The sequence below is a fragment of the Mytilus galloprovincialis genome, chromosome 6, assembly GCF_965363235.1.
Source record: "Mytilus galloprovincialis chromosome 6, xbMytGall1.hap1.1, whole genome shotgun sequence".
Lineage (NCBI taxonomy): Eukaryota > Metazoa > Mollusca > Bivalvia > Mytilida > Mytilidae > Mytilus > Mytilus galloprovincialis.
In genome coordinates, this window is record NC_134843.1 from 3,812,966 (window position 1) to 3,831,146 (window position 18,181).

General features: G+C 30.8%; 1 protein-coding gene across 2 annotated transcripts; it reads right to left on the reverse strand.

Moving 5' to 3' along the window:
- Positions 1 to 1,264: 1,264 nt before the first annotated feature.
- Positions 1,265 to 17,534, reverse strand: LOC143078725 (tyrosine aminotransferase-like). 2 transcript variants are annotated; one of them, XM_076253659.1, is made up of 11 exons: positions 17,399 to 17,534; positions 10,952 to 11,129; positions 9,553 to 9,657; positions 8,972 to 9,039; positions 8,542 to 8,700; positions 7,734 to 7,925; positions 7,192 to 7,274; positions 5,431 to 5,497; positions 4,854 to 5,066; positions 2,044 to 2,142; positions 1,265 to 1,457 (listed from the first exon to the last, which is right to left on the reverse strand). In XM_076253659.1, the coding sequence occupies exons 2-11, from the start codon at positions 11,097 to 11,099 to the stop codon at positions 1,323 to 1,325; spliced, it is 1,269 nt and encodes a 422-aa protein (XP_076109774.1). In that variant the 5' UTR covers positions 11,100 to 11,129; positions 17,399 to 17,534; the 3' UTR covers positions 1,265 to 1,322. The 2 variants fall into 2 exon arrangements, with proteins under 2 accessions (XP_076109774.1, XP_076109775.1); XM_076253660.1 differs by lacking the exon at positions 17,399 to 17,534 and adding an exon at positions 13,706 to 13,727.
- Positions 17,535 to 18,181: the final 647 nt, after the last annotated feature.

The following is an 18,181-nucleotide window of genomic DNA, read 5'->3' on the forward strand; positions in this document are numbered from 1 at the left end:
ATATGTAAAAATAAAAACAAACAATCCTAAAATCTTTGGTCATATAGTGATGTTCAACTAATTAAAATATATCCTGTGTCCACGCTTCACAGATCTGACAACGCTTGATTCTACTTCCTGTTTTAGAGATCCTTCATTATTCTCTTGCTTTGGCTTAATGATATTCAAAAATTTGAATGCTGAAATTTCATTGGCTGATGTAATCAATACCAGAACAGAAAGTAGAACAGTGTTGTCAGATTCTTGTAAGTGAAGCTGAGACACCGGGGTCTGTATATTAACCAGAGTGATGCTTTCACTTTAAGAGATTCAATAACCAGTAAGTTGGTCAATAGGTAATAAAATACAATGTGTAAGTTACCTAGCTGAACGAGATAGTTAAATAGCTGCTAAAATATCAAATATCAAAACAGAAAACCGGAGATAAATTATAACAATTTAATATGTACAATAATTTTTAAATACATTCTTGGCACAATGAATAGTAAACAAACAAAGTACCATTTGAATCTAATTCATAACTTTATATACATTAAAATGCAATGACAGATATTATGAGTAAATGCAAATAAATCAAGTAAAGCTATACAAAAAAATCTCTTGAATTTGTCGGGTCATTCTATTTTTGAAAGACATAAAAATTGTATTTATAAATATATATAATGACTAGAATCCTGCATCTGATGCTTTTTGAAAAATGTCTTACAAAGGCAGTGCAAAAATTAATGCAAATCTGCCTAGCAGTCACCTTTCAAAAGCTATCATTGCCAATTGAGGACATCTAAATTATTCTTTGCATGAACAAAGCATAAACTCTATAAATTAGTACTTTTAAAATTATTTATACCAGCTGAATTTTTATTGCAAAACTTTATTTTTACTATTTATGATTGGAACATGACCCATGTATATATATTACTTCATTATGATGGGGACATAAATAACACAAAATCTAAGCAAAATTTCTCAAAGGCTTATTCATTCCATTCGTAATTACCGGGATATATGCTCAAATTAAATGAAGATGATTTTTATGAAATGATAGGGAGTTAGGCATTCATTAGAATTCACTGGTGCCAGTGACTAAAAAAAAGGATATTAAAGCAAAGTTTATCATATGAAAATGATATATGTATAATCAACAAGATAATTGGAAAAAGAAAGTGTAATATCAGAGAACATTGTTAAAACACATTCTTGTGTAATGAAAATTCAAAAATACTGTTTAATTATAAAAGTTAGCTGCACTCTGCATCATGGTACCATACCAATCAAAGTGGTCCTTTGATATAACTTTATCACAGTATTATCACAGTCAATGATTAACGGGAAATATCAGATGGACTGTCACTATTATAATGTAGGTCACAGAACTCTTTTATTCTTTCACAAGCTGTTTCAACTTTTTCTTTTGGTATAGTTAACACAATACGGAAAAAGTTTGGATACTGGAAACACTACAAAATAAAAAGATCAAATTAGCCAGAACTCCCATAAAAAGATTATCTCCCCTTACCTACAGTAAAAGATTGCATTTCCACCACTCTTATTTACTGAATTGCCAATTTATCAGCAAATTTTACATATCATTATGCTCCTATCTACAGTATGGTGCAATTGACAAATTAATCTTAAAAGTATTAGGACCTGCACCCCAATTATAGGAATAGTTATTGTATTGGGTTTATTTGGTCCTACAAACTTGTAAAAAGTCCAAAATAAAGTTATTTTCTAATGTTTATCTGTAGCTTATGCGCCGGAATTTGTATTCAATATAAACAGTTCACTATAGAAGTTTCAGCTGTCCTGGATGTATAGATATGCAGCCGTGTCCAGTCAAAATGGAAACATTTAATTCCAATGTCATATGTTAAATGCCCTGCATGTTAAAGAATCCTTCTGGAATCCCTATAATGGATCTGTTGTAGGAAAAAATTCTTAGAACATATTTCACCCCCAAATCAATTAATGTCAAAAGGTTACTAACAGGACAAATATAAAATTCAGTCTTGATTTATATTTTCTTCATTAAAAAACACTTACTTTGGCTGGTAAACAGAACACACTCTGTTCAGAAACAAGTTTCTCTGTAAAATCCACATCATCTTTTATATTTTGAAAATTTTTGGTATCAATTCCAACCTGCAGCAAAAAAATAATCATAGTTAAAGCAAGCCATCCTCTTCTATAAATTGTTATAGATAACCAGATGCTCCGCAGGGCGTAGCTTTATACGACCGCAGAGGTTGAACCCTGAACGGTTAGGGCAAGTATGGACACAACATTCAAGCTGGATTCAGCTCTAAATTTGGATTGTGATTAAATAGTTGACACAGCATAGGTTTCTGACACAGAATGAATGTGTTCTAATGAACTTAAAATTTTTGTTTCTCTTAGAGCAATTCACTATGCTGTTGAATATTAATCCTCTCAAAAAAATGTTTGAAGAAATTTTCTTTTTTATTTATGAAATTTCAAATGAGAAAAATTGAACCCAATTTTTTTAATCACATCCCCCTTTCCCTTATTCCAAAACTAATCTCAATTAAAATTTCTAATGGAGTTTGCAACAATAACTACTCATTTAAATACATCATAAAATATTAAGATGTAAAAAAAGTGCTGGTTATCACTGAATGGTAAAGATTATTTTAATTTATCAGTTGGTAGTAAAAAGTGAATATACATTGTATATTGTATATAACAAAGATTTAAGTTGATTCTGGACAAAGAAAGATAACTCCAATTAAAAAAAAATCTTGCTATTGCACAATATTTTGCAATTAGATATTTCTTGCTTACTATTCTGGACAAAGAAAGATAACTCTAATTAAAAAAAAATTTGATATTTCACAATATTGTGCAATTAGATATTTCTTGCCATTGCGCAATACTGTGCAATTGAAAAGACTTGCTATTGCACAATACTTAATATAATAATTTTAGATCCTGATTTGGACCAACTTGAAAACTGGGCCCATAATAAAAAATCTAAGTACATTTTTGGATTCAGCATATCAAAGAACTTCAAGATTTCAATTTTTGTTAAAATCAGACTAAGTTTAATTTTGGACCCTTTGGACTTTAGTGTAGACCAATTTGAAAACAGGACCAAAAATGAAGAATCTACATACACAGTTAGATTCGGTATATCAAAGAACCCCATTTATTCAATTTTTGATGAAATCAAACAAAGTTTAATTTTGGACCCCGATTTGGACCAACTTGAAAACTGGGCCAATAATCAAGAATCTAAGTACATTTTTAGATTCAGCATATCAAAGAACCTAACTGATTCATTTTTTGTCAAAATCAAACTAAGTTTAATTTTGGACCCTTTGGACCTTAATGTAGACCAATTTGAAAACGGGACCAAAAGTTAAGAATCTACATACACAGTCATGACAGTTAGATTCAGCATATCAAAGAACCCCAATTATTCAATTTTGATGAAATCAAACAAAAGTTTAATTTTGGACCCTTTGGGCCCCTTATTATGTTGGGACCAAAACTCCCAAAATCAAACCCAACCTTTCTTTTATGGTCATAAACCTTGTGTTTAAATTTCATAGATTTCTATTTACTTATACTAACGTTATGGTGCGAAAACCAAGAAAAATGCTTATTTGGGTCCCTTTTTGGCCCCTTATTCCTAAACTGGTGGGACCTAAACTCCCAAAATCAATACCAACCTTCCTTTTGTAGTCATTAACATTGTGTTTAAATTTCATTGATTTCTATTTACTTAAACTAATGTTATTGTGCGAAAACCAAGAATAATGCTTATTTGGGCCCTTTTTTGGCCCCTAATTCCTAAACTGTTGAGACCAAAACTCCCAAAATCAATCCCAACCGTTCTTTTGTGGTTATAAACCTTGTGTCAAAATTTCATAGATTTCTATTAACTTAAACTAAAGTTATAGTGCGAAAACCAAGAAAATGCTTATTTGGGCCCTTTTTGGCCCCTAATTCCTAAAATGTTGGGACCAAAACTCCCAAAATCAATACCAACCTTCCTTTTGTGGTCATAAACCTTGTGTTAAAATTTCATAGATTTCCATTCACTTTTACTAAAGTTAGAGTGCAAAAACTAAAAGTATTCGGACGCCGGACGACGACGACGACGACGACGACGACGACGACGACGACGCCGACGCCAACGTGATAGCAATATACGACGAAAATTTTTTCAAAATTTGCGGTCGTATAAAAATTGTATAATTATATATTATTGTGACACGAATGCACCCACCTGCAGTCTTATTGTTTAATTTACATTACTGGGAATTCATATGAAAGGTGAGGTGTGCCAGGGACATGCATGTGATGGACTATGATGGACTCAACTAAAGAATGTGTCCATGGGCAAGAGATGTGACCCACCCAAATTCACAATAATCTGTATTTGATGGTATTAGAATAGTGTATAAGTTTTACAACATTTAGTTTAGGGCCAATAGGCAAACAAAAGTTAGATTTGAGAAACAGCAAATTTTCCAATTTTACCATTCATAAAGGGCCATAACTATAGAACAGGGAAAATTATGCCACCTATATCAATACTTGATCTTTGTTTGGTGATAATTATCATTGTGTATAAATTTGATAACACTTTGTTGGAGCAAACTGAAGTTAGAGTGTGTGAATAGCAAATTTAGCTATTTTTCCTTTTAAAGAGGGACATAACTCAAAAACAGTGAAATTGACACCACACATATTGGAATATAAAGTTAGAAAAGGGACACTAATTTGGGAGTTTACAGACGGATTGACTGACAAACAGATGGACAAGGGTAAAATTAATGCCCCAGCCACAGAGTGTGGCATTAAACAAACCCACTTTCTTCACTTACCATCATATACATTGCTCCCTGAGGTTTGACTGGTTTTAGTCCAGGTATCTCTGATATAAGCTTGTAGAATAGTTTGGCATTGTCCTCTATATATTCCAGGGTTTCTGCATAAAAACTCTTTGGAGTGTTTTTCAGGATATCTTTCAGTGCAGACTGCACCAGGGAGTTAGGACCTAAAATTCTCTGTGACAACGAATTCAGTCCTTTTCTGATCTATCAAAATAAAAACTTTAGATGTTAACTTTTATTTAATGCATGAATTTATACTCACAATTTGTTGATTTGGAACTTAATTTGAGTTTCTATGTTATTATTATATCTTATGAGGTTATCATTAACTAAATAATGTTGTTTTTACAATCAAATTGTATAAATAAATCAAAATAAAAAAATAATTGAAATGGAAATTAGCTAAGCAAACAAGAAAACTGAATATAAGAAGACATTATATTTATACTGTACAACATTTTTTAAAATACTTAAAAAATAAACATGCAGCTTTTGTTCTGCAACTGAGAGTTGAATATTTATAACAAATTATACACGACTGTTAAATATTTGTTTTATGTTTGAATACCTCATGAAATGCATTAGATCTGTCGTGTACAACAATCCAACCCATTCTCCATCCTGGGACCAGGAATCTGTAACAGAAAATATAACATAAGTTAGGATATTCACTGCTTACTCCTTAAGTTCAAACATAAGGCCCGAATATTAAATTTGTGTTTAATTAAATCTAGTTCATTAATTGAATGATAATATCCTACTTGGTAAAATGCATTTAATCTATGGTCAAGTGATAAATAAAATGCAACAAAATTATAGCATTTTAAATCAATTTCAAAGTTTAGAATTCAATATGAATTCATGATTTTTTTTTTATTTTCCTTTAACATTTTTGGAAACTTAAATGTTAATTGTAAATCAGATATTTGCATGAAATCAAGGAAATAATGAAGACAGGAAAAGTGAGTATTTCGATACTACTTGTATGTAAAGGAAACTATCAGTCATCACCAGACATGATTTATTCACATTTTACTTATTATTTTTCATCTTATTAACATTCAGAATGTTACCAGTGAAATGTAAACCAGAACAAAATCAACAATCCCAATATTAAGTCAGGTACAAGCAGTTTATTGCCTGACCGACTCTCTCACCTTCATATGACCTTCAAATCACACACAGCTTCTGACTAAAATGTTTAAACTCCCCTTTAAATAAGAAGAAACAACAGTCAAGGATCTGCCTAATACTGGCAGGCAATAAAATAAATTATTTAAACCATTTTCATTCATTTTTTTTCGATATAGTTCAATCATCATGCATCATTTTTTTTTGTAAAATAAATCTGAATTGGACAATGCTTTGAATATATTGTATATGTATTTTAGACCACACAAATATTTATTTTCCGTTGCTTTTTAAAATTTGAGTCAAAGAGTTGTTACTTTTCAGTATACAGGTGCCAAAAAATATTACAGGCTTATTCTATTTAAAAGACCTACTCTATTTCAATTGGTTTTCTTTTTCAGACTTTAAAAGCCCTTTGTAGCTCATAGATTTTTTCATGAATACTTTTTCAGTGATATTGTAGCAACTTTTTGTCTGTTTACCTCTTGATCAAGATTTTTTCATAATTGCTTTATTGGATGACATGATACTGATAATTTAGAAATGACCTGTTGTGATTTTGGTTGATGTGTAGTTTATATTATCAGTAGTTGTGATAGCTTTATGTATAATGTGTTAAGAACAATACATTTTGTTACTATTATCTTTAAAAATGATCAACAAAATAAGGTGAAATCATGAATGATTAAAATACATTTCAAAATTTGGAAAGTTCTGATACATCATAAAGTGACTATCTCACTGACATATTCCAAAATATTTTCTTTAAATCAAACATGTCTTGGTAGTGACAAATTCAAATCTGACATCATTGCAATTTTTTTTAAGTATCTCATAATTTTCAATCAGTTTCCTCAGTATGCAAAGAGCATTCTCACTAAAACTTTGTATCAATAACTTGAGAGAAAAAAATCTGGAAGTGATACAGTACAAAGAATCAAATTTTATTTTTTTGCATCACAAACTTATTTCCTTTGAGCATCCTCTTTGCACACTGACCATTTAACTAAGCTTCCTTGTATAATGAAATGCTTATATGATACAGGTATTTACATATATTTATTATACTCATGATTAAATGCACTTCAATGTCTTTACAACATGCTGTAACCTTTGCCACTGGACATTAAGCAACCAACAATCAATCAAGAAGGACCCTAACCTTAGTTCTTCAAAAGTTGACTTATTTCTAACTCACCTTTTAGTAAGACCACTGCAGGATAAGATAGGCACAGTTTTTGATACTGATGCCATGGAATGGTACTTGTTCTCAGAAAATACCTGCAAATACAAATATCTGAATAGAAATGTGATATTAAGACATTTTACAATTCATACAGCATTTTACAAAATAATGTTATGGAATGTAGGAACCCCCTAAAATAAGAACATACAAATGTTAGCATAAACAAATCAAAACAGTTAAGGGTAGCACCCCAACTAAAACAAAATCCTGAACTCAACCTTGTTTTATTTATATATTAAAAAAAATTATCACACATATTAGGAAACAACCATTTAACTTCAAGGGTGTTATGGTTTTTTTTACTAAAAAATGTTGTGATCCCTTATTTGATGAAAAAATATATCGTGGTACAGCAGATGACAAAAAAAATAATTCTGAATCCAGATTTTCCCCATACCCGATAGTGTTGAATTAAAAAAAAAATTGATTGAAAGCATTGAAAAACTAAAAAGGGGATCTATGCCCAATTATACTTGATATAACATTATACTTACAAAATGTTCATAGATATCATCAGCAATCATAGGTATTCTGTTTCTCTCTAGAACTTCTAAGATGTCCTCAATGTGTCGTCTGCTGTAGACTGAACCACATGGATTGGATGGACTGTTTACAATCACTGCTGCTGTATTCTCATCCATCTGAGATTCCATGTGTTTAAGGTCCACTTCCCATGACTTTTCAGGCTACAAGTAACAATAAATTGTAAATTACAAGCTCAATGGACCTTGATTACTAAATACACTGCAGGGTTCAGAGATTTGAATATTCTCAAGATTGATTGATTGATTGGTGTGCTAGTTTGTGGGAGGAGTCAGTTTTTATTGGTGGAGGAGTGCAAGAGAAAACCACAAAATTAGGATAAAGCATATGCATAATGTTGTGCAGCAAGTTTTGCCTGTACAATTTACATATTTAATGTGTAACAGATACATTCATTCCAAGTAATGTTTAAAGAACCATTATCAATGACAATTTTCATTTATTAACAAGAATGTGTCCCTAGCACAAGGATGCCCCATCTGTCCACACTATCATTTTCTATGTTCAGTGGACCGTGAAAATGGGGTAAAAAATCTAATTTGGCATACAAATTAGAAAGATCATATCATAGGGAACACATGTACTAAGTTTCAAATTGATTGGACTTCAACTTCATCAAAAACTTCTTCAACCAAAAACTTCAACCTGAAGTGGGACAGACGGACGAACAAACTGACGAACGAACGAACTGACGCACAGACCAAAAAACATAATGCCCATAAATGGGGCATAAAAAAGTACCCATTCCTCTATACCTACCAGCAAATCATAGAATTTGACTTCAATACCAAGAGATTCTCCAAGAGTTTTGTAGATTGAGAATCCAGGTCTAGGTATGAGGATATTCTGTCCACGACTAGCAAGAACTGTTATACACAAGTCTAAGGCACTGGAACAACCATTGGTCAGTATCACATCCTGAAAGAAAAATTATAGGACTTGACACTTTTATCTTTGTAATAACTCTACAGGTATACATCCAGCTAGGGTAAGCAAAAATCTAGAACCAAAAATATATTTTTCTATTTTTTAACATCTATATAATGATTTTAAAACCCACTTTAGACAACTATTTTTCAAGCTAACTTTTATTATTTCTGAACATGCATTTGTCCACAGTAAATATGCTTCTCTTAGATACAAAGACTATAATTGTATAATATAGACATATATTTAGATGTGTATTTACCTTAGATGTAACAGGGGCATCATGTGTAGATGTGTAATCAGCTACAGCTTGTCTAGCTTCTTCATACCCTGTGTATAAAATATACTTATACATCAGATTTCTTGTAAAATTTCTTGTTACTAAAAATAACGTAAAGTTCAATGTTGCTTACATATTCTGATTTTTTCTAACCCAAACTATATTTTTTTACTGTATTTGTGACTGAATTTATGTCCCAGAGAAGGAAAACCTTAACAAAAACATGTTCAAATCCTCCAACCTGATGAATAAATTTGTGCTTTAAAAATTTGTCAGGGATTTTCAATTACAATGTAATGGCAAGTATGGACAAAGATGGTATTCTTTTTTATATGAAAACATGAAATTCTGCTGTAAAATTGAAAAGCTTCATTACCTGTACTACATTTAGTGATGCAGCGTTGGTACTTTGAGTTTACACTAATAGATTAAAAGAAATTTACCTATAGATGGATTGTTACCTATAGATGGATTGTAACTATTGTATTTATGTCATTACCTGTACTACATTTAGTGATGCAGCATTGCTACTTGGAGTTTACACTAATAGATTAAAAATTTACCTATAGATGGGTTGTAACCATTGTACTTGTGTGATCTAATTTTATCAATTACAGCCTCGTCTATTTCTTCTGGAATTGGCAAGTTTCCAAATACTGTAGGATCACCTGAAAGAAAAGTACTTTTGAATGATTCAATTCACATTTCAGTGATATATGGAAATGAATGGGGAAAATCAATGCTAATCAATATTTTATTGGTTCCCCCCACAAAAAAAATACTGACATTTAATCAGGTTGATCTAAGTTATCTTATTGGCAATAATACCACATCTAAAAATTTTATATTAAAAGCAATAATTTCTTTAGATAAATAAAAAGACTATACTTAATATTAATACAAACCAAAGTACATCAAACAAAGAAAAAGATGATTTAACCAAAAATATTATATAACACATTTAAATAACTGTTGTTCCTGTACTTGTTTTGAATAATAAGTTTTGAAGAAACTTGATATATGAAATGTAAAAGTAAAGTTGTGTTTCAGAAATCAATAACAAACCAAAATGTTAAACTTCATGCAAAGTATGTGTTAGTATTGTCTTTATGAATCGTATATATTGTGTATTGTAATGCTTGATATTCTATTGAATAAAATTATATTATCATCATGCAACATTTTCAATGTGAACTGTTCCAGTTTGTAGTTTGTACAGATTTTTTCTTAAACAATGGAGAGTTGTCAATAAATGAACACTTAAATATAGGGATGTTTAAATAGAATTTTTAATCACTCCAAAATTGGAGCTGCACAACTTCAACATGTGTGCAAACTTGTGAAGTTTTAAGTACATGTATCTTGGACAATACGCTTAATTAATTTCAGGTACACTGTAATAGTGACATGTTCTTTAGTTCCTTTTGTCCATATTGTATACTTAGATGGTTGTTTCAAAACTGAGACATCAATATTTTAATACTTTGTGTTGGTCTTTTAGTGTACAAGTTTTGTTCTTTATGATTCTTTCACAAGTCTTTATTCCATGATTGCATAAATATCATAACTTTTTATTCAATGATTGCATCATAATGTTTTCATTTCATAACTGGCAGAATCATATATAAGTAACTTTTTATATGACAATGTGTTACAAAATTTAAAGGTTAAATTTTTTTAGCAATTGTAAACATACACCGGTACATGCATGCAGTAGATGTGTCAAATGTTAGGTAAACAATGTGACATGTTTATGTTTTTTAGGTGTCTGCTTCCATGTTAAAATTGTCTGCATATTTAAACTTTAAGCAATTTTTGGTCTTCAATGCTCTTCGGCTTCATACTTTATTTGGCTGTCTTTGGTAGCAAAATGCATGACTGGCGCAAATACAAAATTTCATTCCTTGTATCTATGATGAGTTTATTGTACAGTGTGATTTTTTAAAATTACAACAGAATTACCTATAGATAATGCTATCATTGGTTTCTTCGGATTGGGTGTTATTTTCATTCCATCCACAATACTTCTGATTGGATTAAATGTATTCCTTGCCATTTCTGACATTGGTACTGCATGCCAAGTCTTCATACGTTTTACTTGAGGTTCCATATTTCAATTTTTAACTGAGATTACTAAATTCTGAAATGAAAAAGTGATGGCAATAAACAGACAGAATCCAAAGTAATTTCATAGTTTCCCAATGAACAAGTAATGTTATCGTTTATCTCATTTTCCCCTTGTACATTGTATAAAGGAACATATATTTCTTAAAACCAAAATCAGAACACATTTTCTATTGACCTTTGAATTATTCTGCTGATTGCGCTTGACAACATGAAACACTTATGTCCAAAAGTCTGAAAATTTTTACAATCATTCTTCCCTGCAAATCATCTGAAGGGACAAGGGATGACAGTAAAATAATGACAACAGTTCTTTTTAATTACAAACGAAAGTGAACCAACGCCTGGTGAGTCTGTAGTATGGTAGAGTCCATAAAGTGGATACCCGGGGGTATGCAGGGTCGTTATGATAAAAAACATAAAATGTAGAGAGTCTTATAACAACAACACTTTAGGGACTGCTGCAGAAATTTTTCAATATTTACAAACCGGTGTTTGTCTAAAGGAGAAAAAAATCAATGTCAGCCTGACTAGCTACAAAGATTTAGTGTTGTTTTTTTATTTAGAGTTCATTCAACTCCTATTCATTCTATTACTACATTTGTGTACAAAGGCCATGTCATGTTGCCTATATATTACCATTATTTATATATGTAGATTTATTTCTAGCTGTTTTCATGTGCATCAAATATGAACATGCAGTCATTTGATGGACTTGCTAAAGTGACTGTCTGGTACACATGAAATATTCGCGTACTGATCAGATCACAACCTAATCATTGTCAAGGAATATTGTGACGTCAGACCAAATCTATACAAATCATGGGTCAGAGCTGTTAGTTACAATTTATTTCTGTTTGAAACTGAATTTTCATGAATTTCTATCTAAGAAATGGAATAAGCAAATATTTTATGTAAGAATTTCAAAACAAACTATGGCTATATAAAAACCCAAACTTTAGCATCATTGGTGGTCAAGTAACCTGAATGATATTGGAAAGAACCATGACTTATCAGCTAGAAGTAATTATGGAAAAATAACTCTTATTGAGGTTGTTCATTAGTTTTTAAAATTCTGTTGTGGAAGACTTTCACAATATCAAAGTTGTTATTGTTAAAACTAAAATACTAAAAGGGTAAACTTTTTTTTCTTCAAAAGAACCTCTAAGACTGTTATTATTTTAGTACTTTTAGTGTTTAACTATTTACGAACTTACATATTCATTTTTAGCAGTAATGACAAATTGATATCAAAACTGAATGCTGGTCAAAATACTTATTTTTATGAGAGTTATAACCATCAAAAATGTTGAAATTGTAAAATTTGGATTCAACTCAATGGAATTTTCAAGACTCTTTTTGTCATGTATAATTTTGAGGACTTATTAAGTATATTTACCCAATCTGAAAATTCACATAAATAGCATTTAAATTATTTTGTTCATTTGTTTCCAAATATTCAATTATTTTTCTCACATGAAACAACTGTTTTGATCGCAGTAGATATAAACACAAAGCACATGGAATCGTATGTTTAATAAATGTACTAAATAAAGAAGTCTTGCCAAGTTTTTAGGACATCATTAATAACCATGTCATTCATGTAAATGTCCTTTACATCTAAATAAGTAAAGTAATAAATAGCTTGATGTGAAGTTTGACCAACTTTATAAGTTGGATTTAAAAACAATATATCCCATGATACATGTAACTGAGAAATAAACTTTAAGACGACCATTGAAAAAATAACATTGAAAAAAAATTCAGTTATTTTATGTTATTGAAAATAAATCATATTTTTTTTTTATTTTAGGTGAAAAAAGTTTGTCCTGAGAAAATAGCAACCAATGCTCTTTTTTCCCTATATTGTGACAGTTTAGTTTAAAGGATTTTGGTTGCACTGCATATATACATGTAATATGGAAAATACAAGCCTGAACTGACCATTAAGCCAAGTCATACATTTTTAGGTTAATTGGATAGATGCATGCAGTGCATATTATTGTATACAATCTACAAAATGACAATCTTTTGAAAAAAGATCCTTTTCTGTTTTTGTTTTAAAGCATGCATACAGAGTCTATTTCATTCAAGTAGTGAAGAAGTAAAAATACATGCAAAAATTTAGTTCTTGTGCTTTATGATGAGCAGTTCATAAAATACAAAATAATGGTTCAGTTCAGTTACATGGTGCGAATAGGATATGACAGATCAACTTTATCTTAATGAGTCTTAATGCACACATTTCATCAATAAAAACAGGATGTACAAAATCTATATATGCAAAATATGAAATTCTTTTTTTCATCAATAAAAAATGTAATCATGGATTTTGTTCACTAATCCATTGCTCAAGTTGACAAGAAAAATAAACATACTGAATATATAAGTAAATGCTTATTCTTATATAAATATGAGTAAAAGGATTTCTAGGTTAAAAATAATTCCAAAAATTTCTCAAGGTTAAATTTAATATTCTCTCTCTTTTTCTCAATTTGATTTATACTCTCCAATTGTTTTCTTTTAACTAATGTATTTTTTGTCAATAAAATTTCAAATAAATAGGGAGGAAAGAAAAACAACAAAACCTACCTGTTTATATGTTAATATGTCCCTAAACTGTTCCACTTATTACTTGTCCTTATACTTATACAGGTAACCAGTGGAAGGTATTTAATATTATGTTTATTACAATTGGTCATCAGTGAAAAAATCAATAACCAACAATAGGGTGTTAAATGCCAATTATTTACATGTATGTAATATATGATGACCGCCCGAAGGTCATTAGGTCAGATATATATATTAATAATCCTAACATTAAAATGTCCTTACTGGTTTTTAATGCCTTATTTAGCCACTTGATGTCCTCCCACTTAAATCAGGTAAATGGTACCAAAATTAATGTTTACATACTGGAAACCCTCTACTAATTTTTAATACAATCCAGTTACCCCTACATGTCTGCTCAGGACATTTACCAAATAACGGGAAAAAATTGTGAAGAGAAAAAGACTAAAGATTTTGAAAGACTTTACACATTTACCAATCCATTCTTTAGAATTGAAAGAAACGTATATAATATATGACATAATGTGTTATCATACAGCCTTTGTCATCTACTACACAAACATTGATAAGCCCAATCAGTTGTCTTTAAATTTACAGGGAAAATGGGTTTTTTTGATAACAAAAGCCAATATATGGTCCTTGGTTAACTTAGCTAGCTTCTTGTATTATAAACTATATTCTCATGTTGATAAATCCTGTTGAAGAATTTCTTACAGTACTAGTTTAATTCAGAAACAGAGTTCTCAAAAAGTAGTGGTCCTAAGGTTTTGATCACCAAAATTTGCAAAGGACCAGCACAATTTCAGTATTGCAATAGAAACAGTAAAAACCATCATATTCTCTCAAGAACCAACCAGGGGGGGGGGGGGGGGGGCATTTCAAGAACTCTGCAGAAATGGCTAAAAGTAATCTAAAAAGGCTGAATTGTATAATATTGTATAGCTAAAAGGTATGCATTTTCACTCCACCTACATGTATGATCAGATTTATATTTGTTTTGAATGTGGAAAACAATTTCAGCAGCTGATAAAAACAAAATACATTTGATTGCATCATGCATGTCAATAAAATATGTATGTCAACAACTTGTAAAATGTATGTGCTATGCTAGCATACCAATCGAATGAAATGATCTGTAGGCATATCTTCTCATTATAGTATACATGTACCATCTGGTACAGATTATTTGTATATACATTGGTTTTATTTATTTGAGAAAAATGGAACAGCAGTTACTGACATCTTCCAGTATAAATAATAAGCATGTATAATGAATTATCTATCCTTGTTTTTTTACTGCTGTTTTTTTTCAGAATCATGATTACCATGGGTCTAACAAGCTGGGGTTAAGTAACATTTATAATTTGTCAACCTTATTGATGAATCCAAGCTAATATTTCTGCATTTGGCAAATCCTTGTTATATTTACGGATTTAATATACATTTTGGAGAATAAAACTTGATGCTGACAGGACTGTCACTCTGAAGGCTCACTTAGTAAACATATAATATGCAAGATTAAAATCATTTGAATCAGTGGCAGCAAACTCAAGCTTTTACCCACTAAGTAAGATTGTGATTGGATTTAATCAAGATTCAATTGGAGAATATTCTTTTAAAATTGTCATTATGGGCAGTAGCTCCTATAATTATGTCAAAAAAAATATTCATGTTCACTTATAATGCTATAATCGATGATCAGGTTTGCTGTTTACAGTTTCTTTCAATTTTTCATAGTTCTCAAGACATTTACCATATATGATAAACCATGGGTACATTCTAACCTGTAATTTATGGGTATTAAAAACTTTAAATATTTGTTGTCGTTTATGCTGTTTAAAATTTCTATCTCTCTCTCTCTGTATTTTTAAGATGGCAAAAAAAATTATCTGTAAAATGTTGTCATTCAAGGACATAAACTCCTTTAAGAAGTTGATTGATGATTTTTAAGCAAGTTGACTGATTTCTAGATTTATTGTACTAGTCTAGCTTACAGTTTTTCTCTATATACATGTGCATGATATATACAATAAAATGCTTCACTGAGCGCAGCCTGATACAACTGCAGAGGTTGAACCCTGAACAGAACAATGGGGGCAAATTTGGATACAATATTCAAGTTTGAGACGGTCTGAATTTGGATTGTGATCCAATTTTTAACATAATATAGGTTTCTGACACAAAACAAATGTCAAGATCTTACAAATCTTTTGCGCAATACGGTGCAATTAAATATTTCTTCTTGAAAGTTTTTAAAAATTAAAAAAAAAAATGAATTCCTTAATAAATCTTGGACACCCCCATTTTTTTTTAATCCACCCTTAGAGCAATTACCCCCACAATCGATCCCAGCCTTTCCTTTGTAGTATGGAACCTTGTAGTACAATTTCAGAGAGATCCATACAAATAAACACATGTTATTGTCTGGAAACTGGAAAAATGCTAATTTTTTACCCTTTTTAGGCCCAATATTCCTGAAAGGGGCAATAACCCCCAAACTCAATCCCAGACTTCCTTTTGTGAAATAAAACTTTGTGGTAAAATGTCAGAGAGATCTATACACTTACACACAAGTTATTGTCCAGATACTAAATGCTTGTTTTTGGCCCCTACATGTAATTCCTAAACGGTTTGGACCATCATCCCCAAAATCAATCCCAACTTTCCTTTTGTGGTTTTGTTCCTTCTTATTAAATTTCAAAGAGATCCATTCATATAAACTAAAGTTATTGTCCGGAAACCAAATGTGTCTTGGGATGACGATACCATTATAGGATCCAAAAAAAAAAATTGTGGTTGTATATCAAGTAAGACTGGCAGATTTTTGTAATGCTTTAAAATATTGCAGCCTGAAATACTTTGCAAAAGAGTCTGGCTTTATCAATTATAAGCATACATAAGTTTCAGATGGTATTACATTTGTATAACACTGACTTTGAATAAGTCTAGGTAATGCTTTAAAATATTGCAGCCTGAAATCCTTTGCAAAAGAGTCTGGCTTTATCAATTATTAGCTTACACAAGTTTCAGATGGTATAACATTTGCATAGCACTGACTTTGAAGTAGTCCAGATTTACATGTCTGATCAAATGCGGGACAAGCCCGATAAATAAAGAGCACCGACACGAAAATGGAAATTGAATAAGGGGAAACATGAAGCACGCACATCAAAACAAACATGAGAAAACGAGAAATAAAACGTCGAAACACCTGAAATAAAAAGGTCGAAAACATTTCACGAAAATAACTCTTTACTACCCTCTACAATGTATTCTGTTTTCCTGTGATTTTGTTGAATTTTAAGGTGAATTTAAAAGTGTTTTTTTCTTCAAAGAAAATGGTTTGAAATTTAATGAGAGTGCAAGTTACATGTATGTGTTGTGTACAAGTTGTATGCTATATTAAAGCCAAGGTATTGTAACTTTTGAAAATAGTCACGGAAAAGAGTTGAATTTTATAACTTACAGACTAAACAATCTTATTACTGCTTATATAAAATGTAAATTTAATTTACGAAACAGTTTATTGGGTGCAGACTTACAGAACTTTCGTTCATTTTTGAAATACAAAAATGAACGAAAGTTCTGTAAGTCAAGTTCTGTAAGTCTGCACCCAATAAACTGTTTCGTCAGTTATGGTCACTTTATTTATATGGTAATCAGATTTTTTAACAAGCTCCTACAACAGTTTTAAAATATATGATCCTCACTTACCAACACTTTTTAGTCTTGTTTTCCGTGAACTATTCTGTTTAATTTTGCTTGTAAGTTGTTTTTGTGTGGTTTTTGTAGACGTAGATGACTTTACCTTGACCTTCTTCGTTGTAAACAAAGTATGATTGGATTAAAAAGTGGGCAGGTATATTCTGGTACCTTTTTGTCTGAATTTAGCAAAGATCTATCGAAGCAAAACAAGTATAGGGAACCAGTTACTAAAACTTCCTTCACGTGGACCATTTCAAAATATTCGGGGGATATTTCAAAATGTTCAAACAAACGGGTTTTTTTTTTTATTACATTTGATTGAAAACAGACTTCCTTTTGTTTTTTTAGCTTTTTCAAAATTTTTTTCTTGCCTTATGTTTTTTAATGCTGTTGAAGTTTGATAATTAACTTGCTGTTTTCATAGGTACAGGGCAATTTATTTTATCCTTCCCCTTTTTTCCAAAATCTGGGTTTTTTTTTTTTTTTTTTTTAACTCAATCAATCGGAACTACTCGGCCTTTATCCTTGCACGAAGAAACACTGAAAGGCCGAGTGGTTACGATTGGGAACTCAATGAACCGTTCATATGATTATTAAAAAAACAAAACGAATAAAAAGAGGGTTAATTATTAACGGTTCGTTATTAAACCGGAAAAACATGAAATGTAACTTTGTTTTTCTTAATCGAAAAAGGGACCTCATTTCATTTTGACAAAACAAAAACAAAAGCCCCTTTTTCATCCGCCAATGCAGATCAGATGTCATGTTGTAGGTACGAGCGGTTGAACGCTT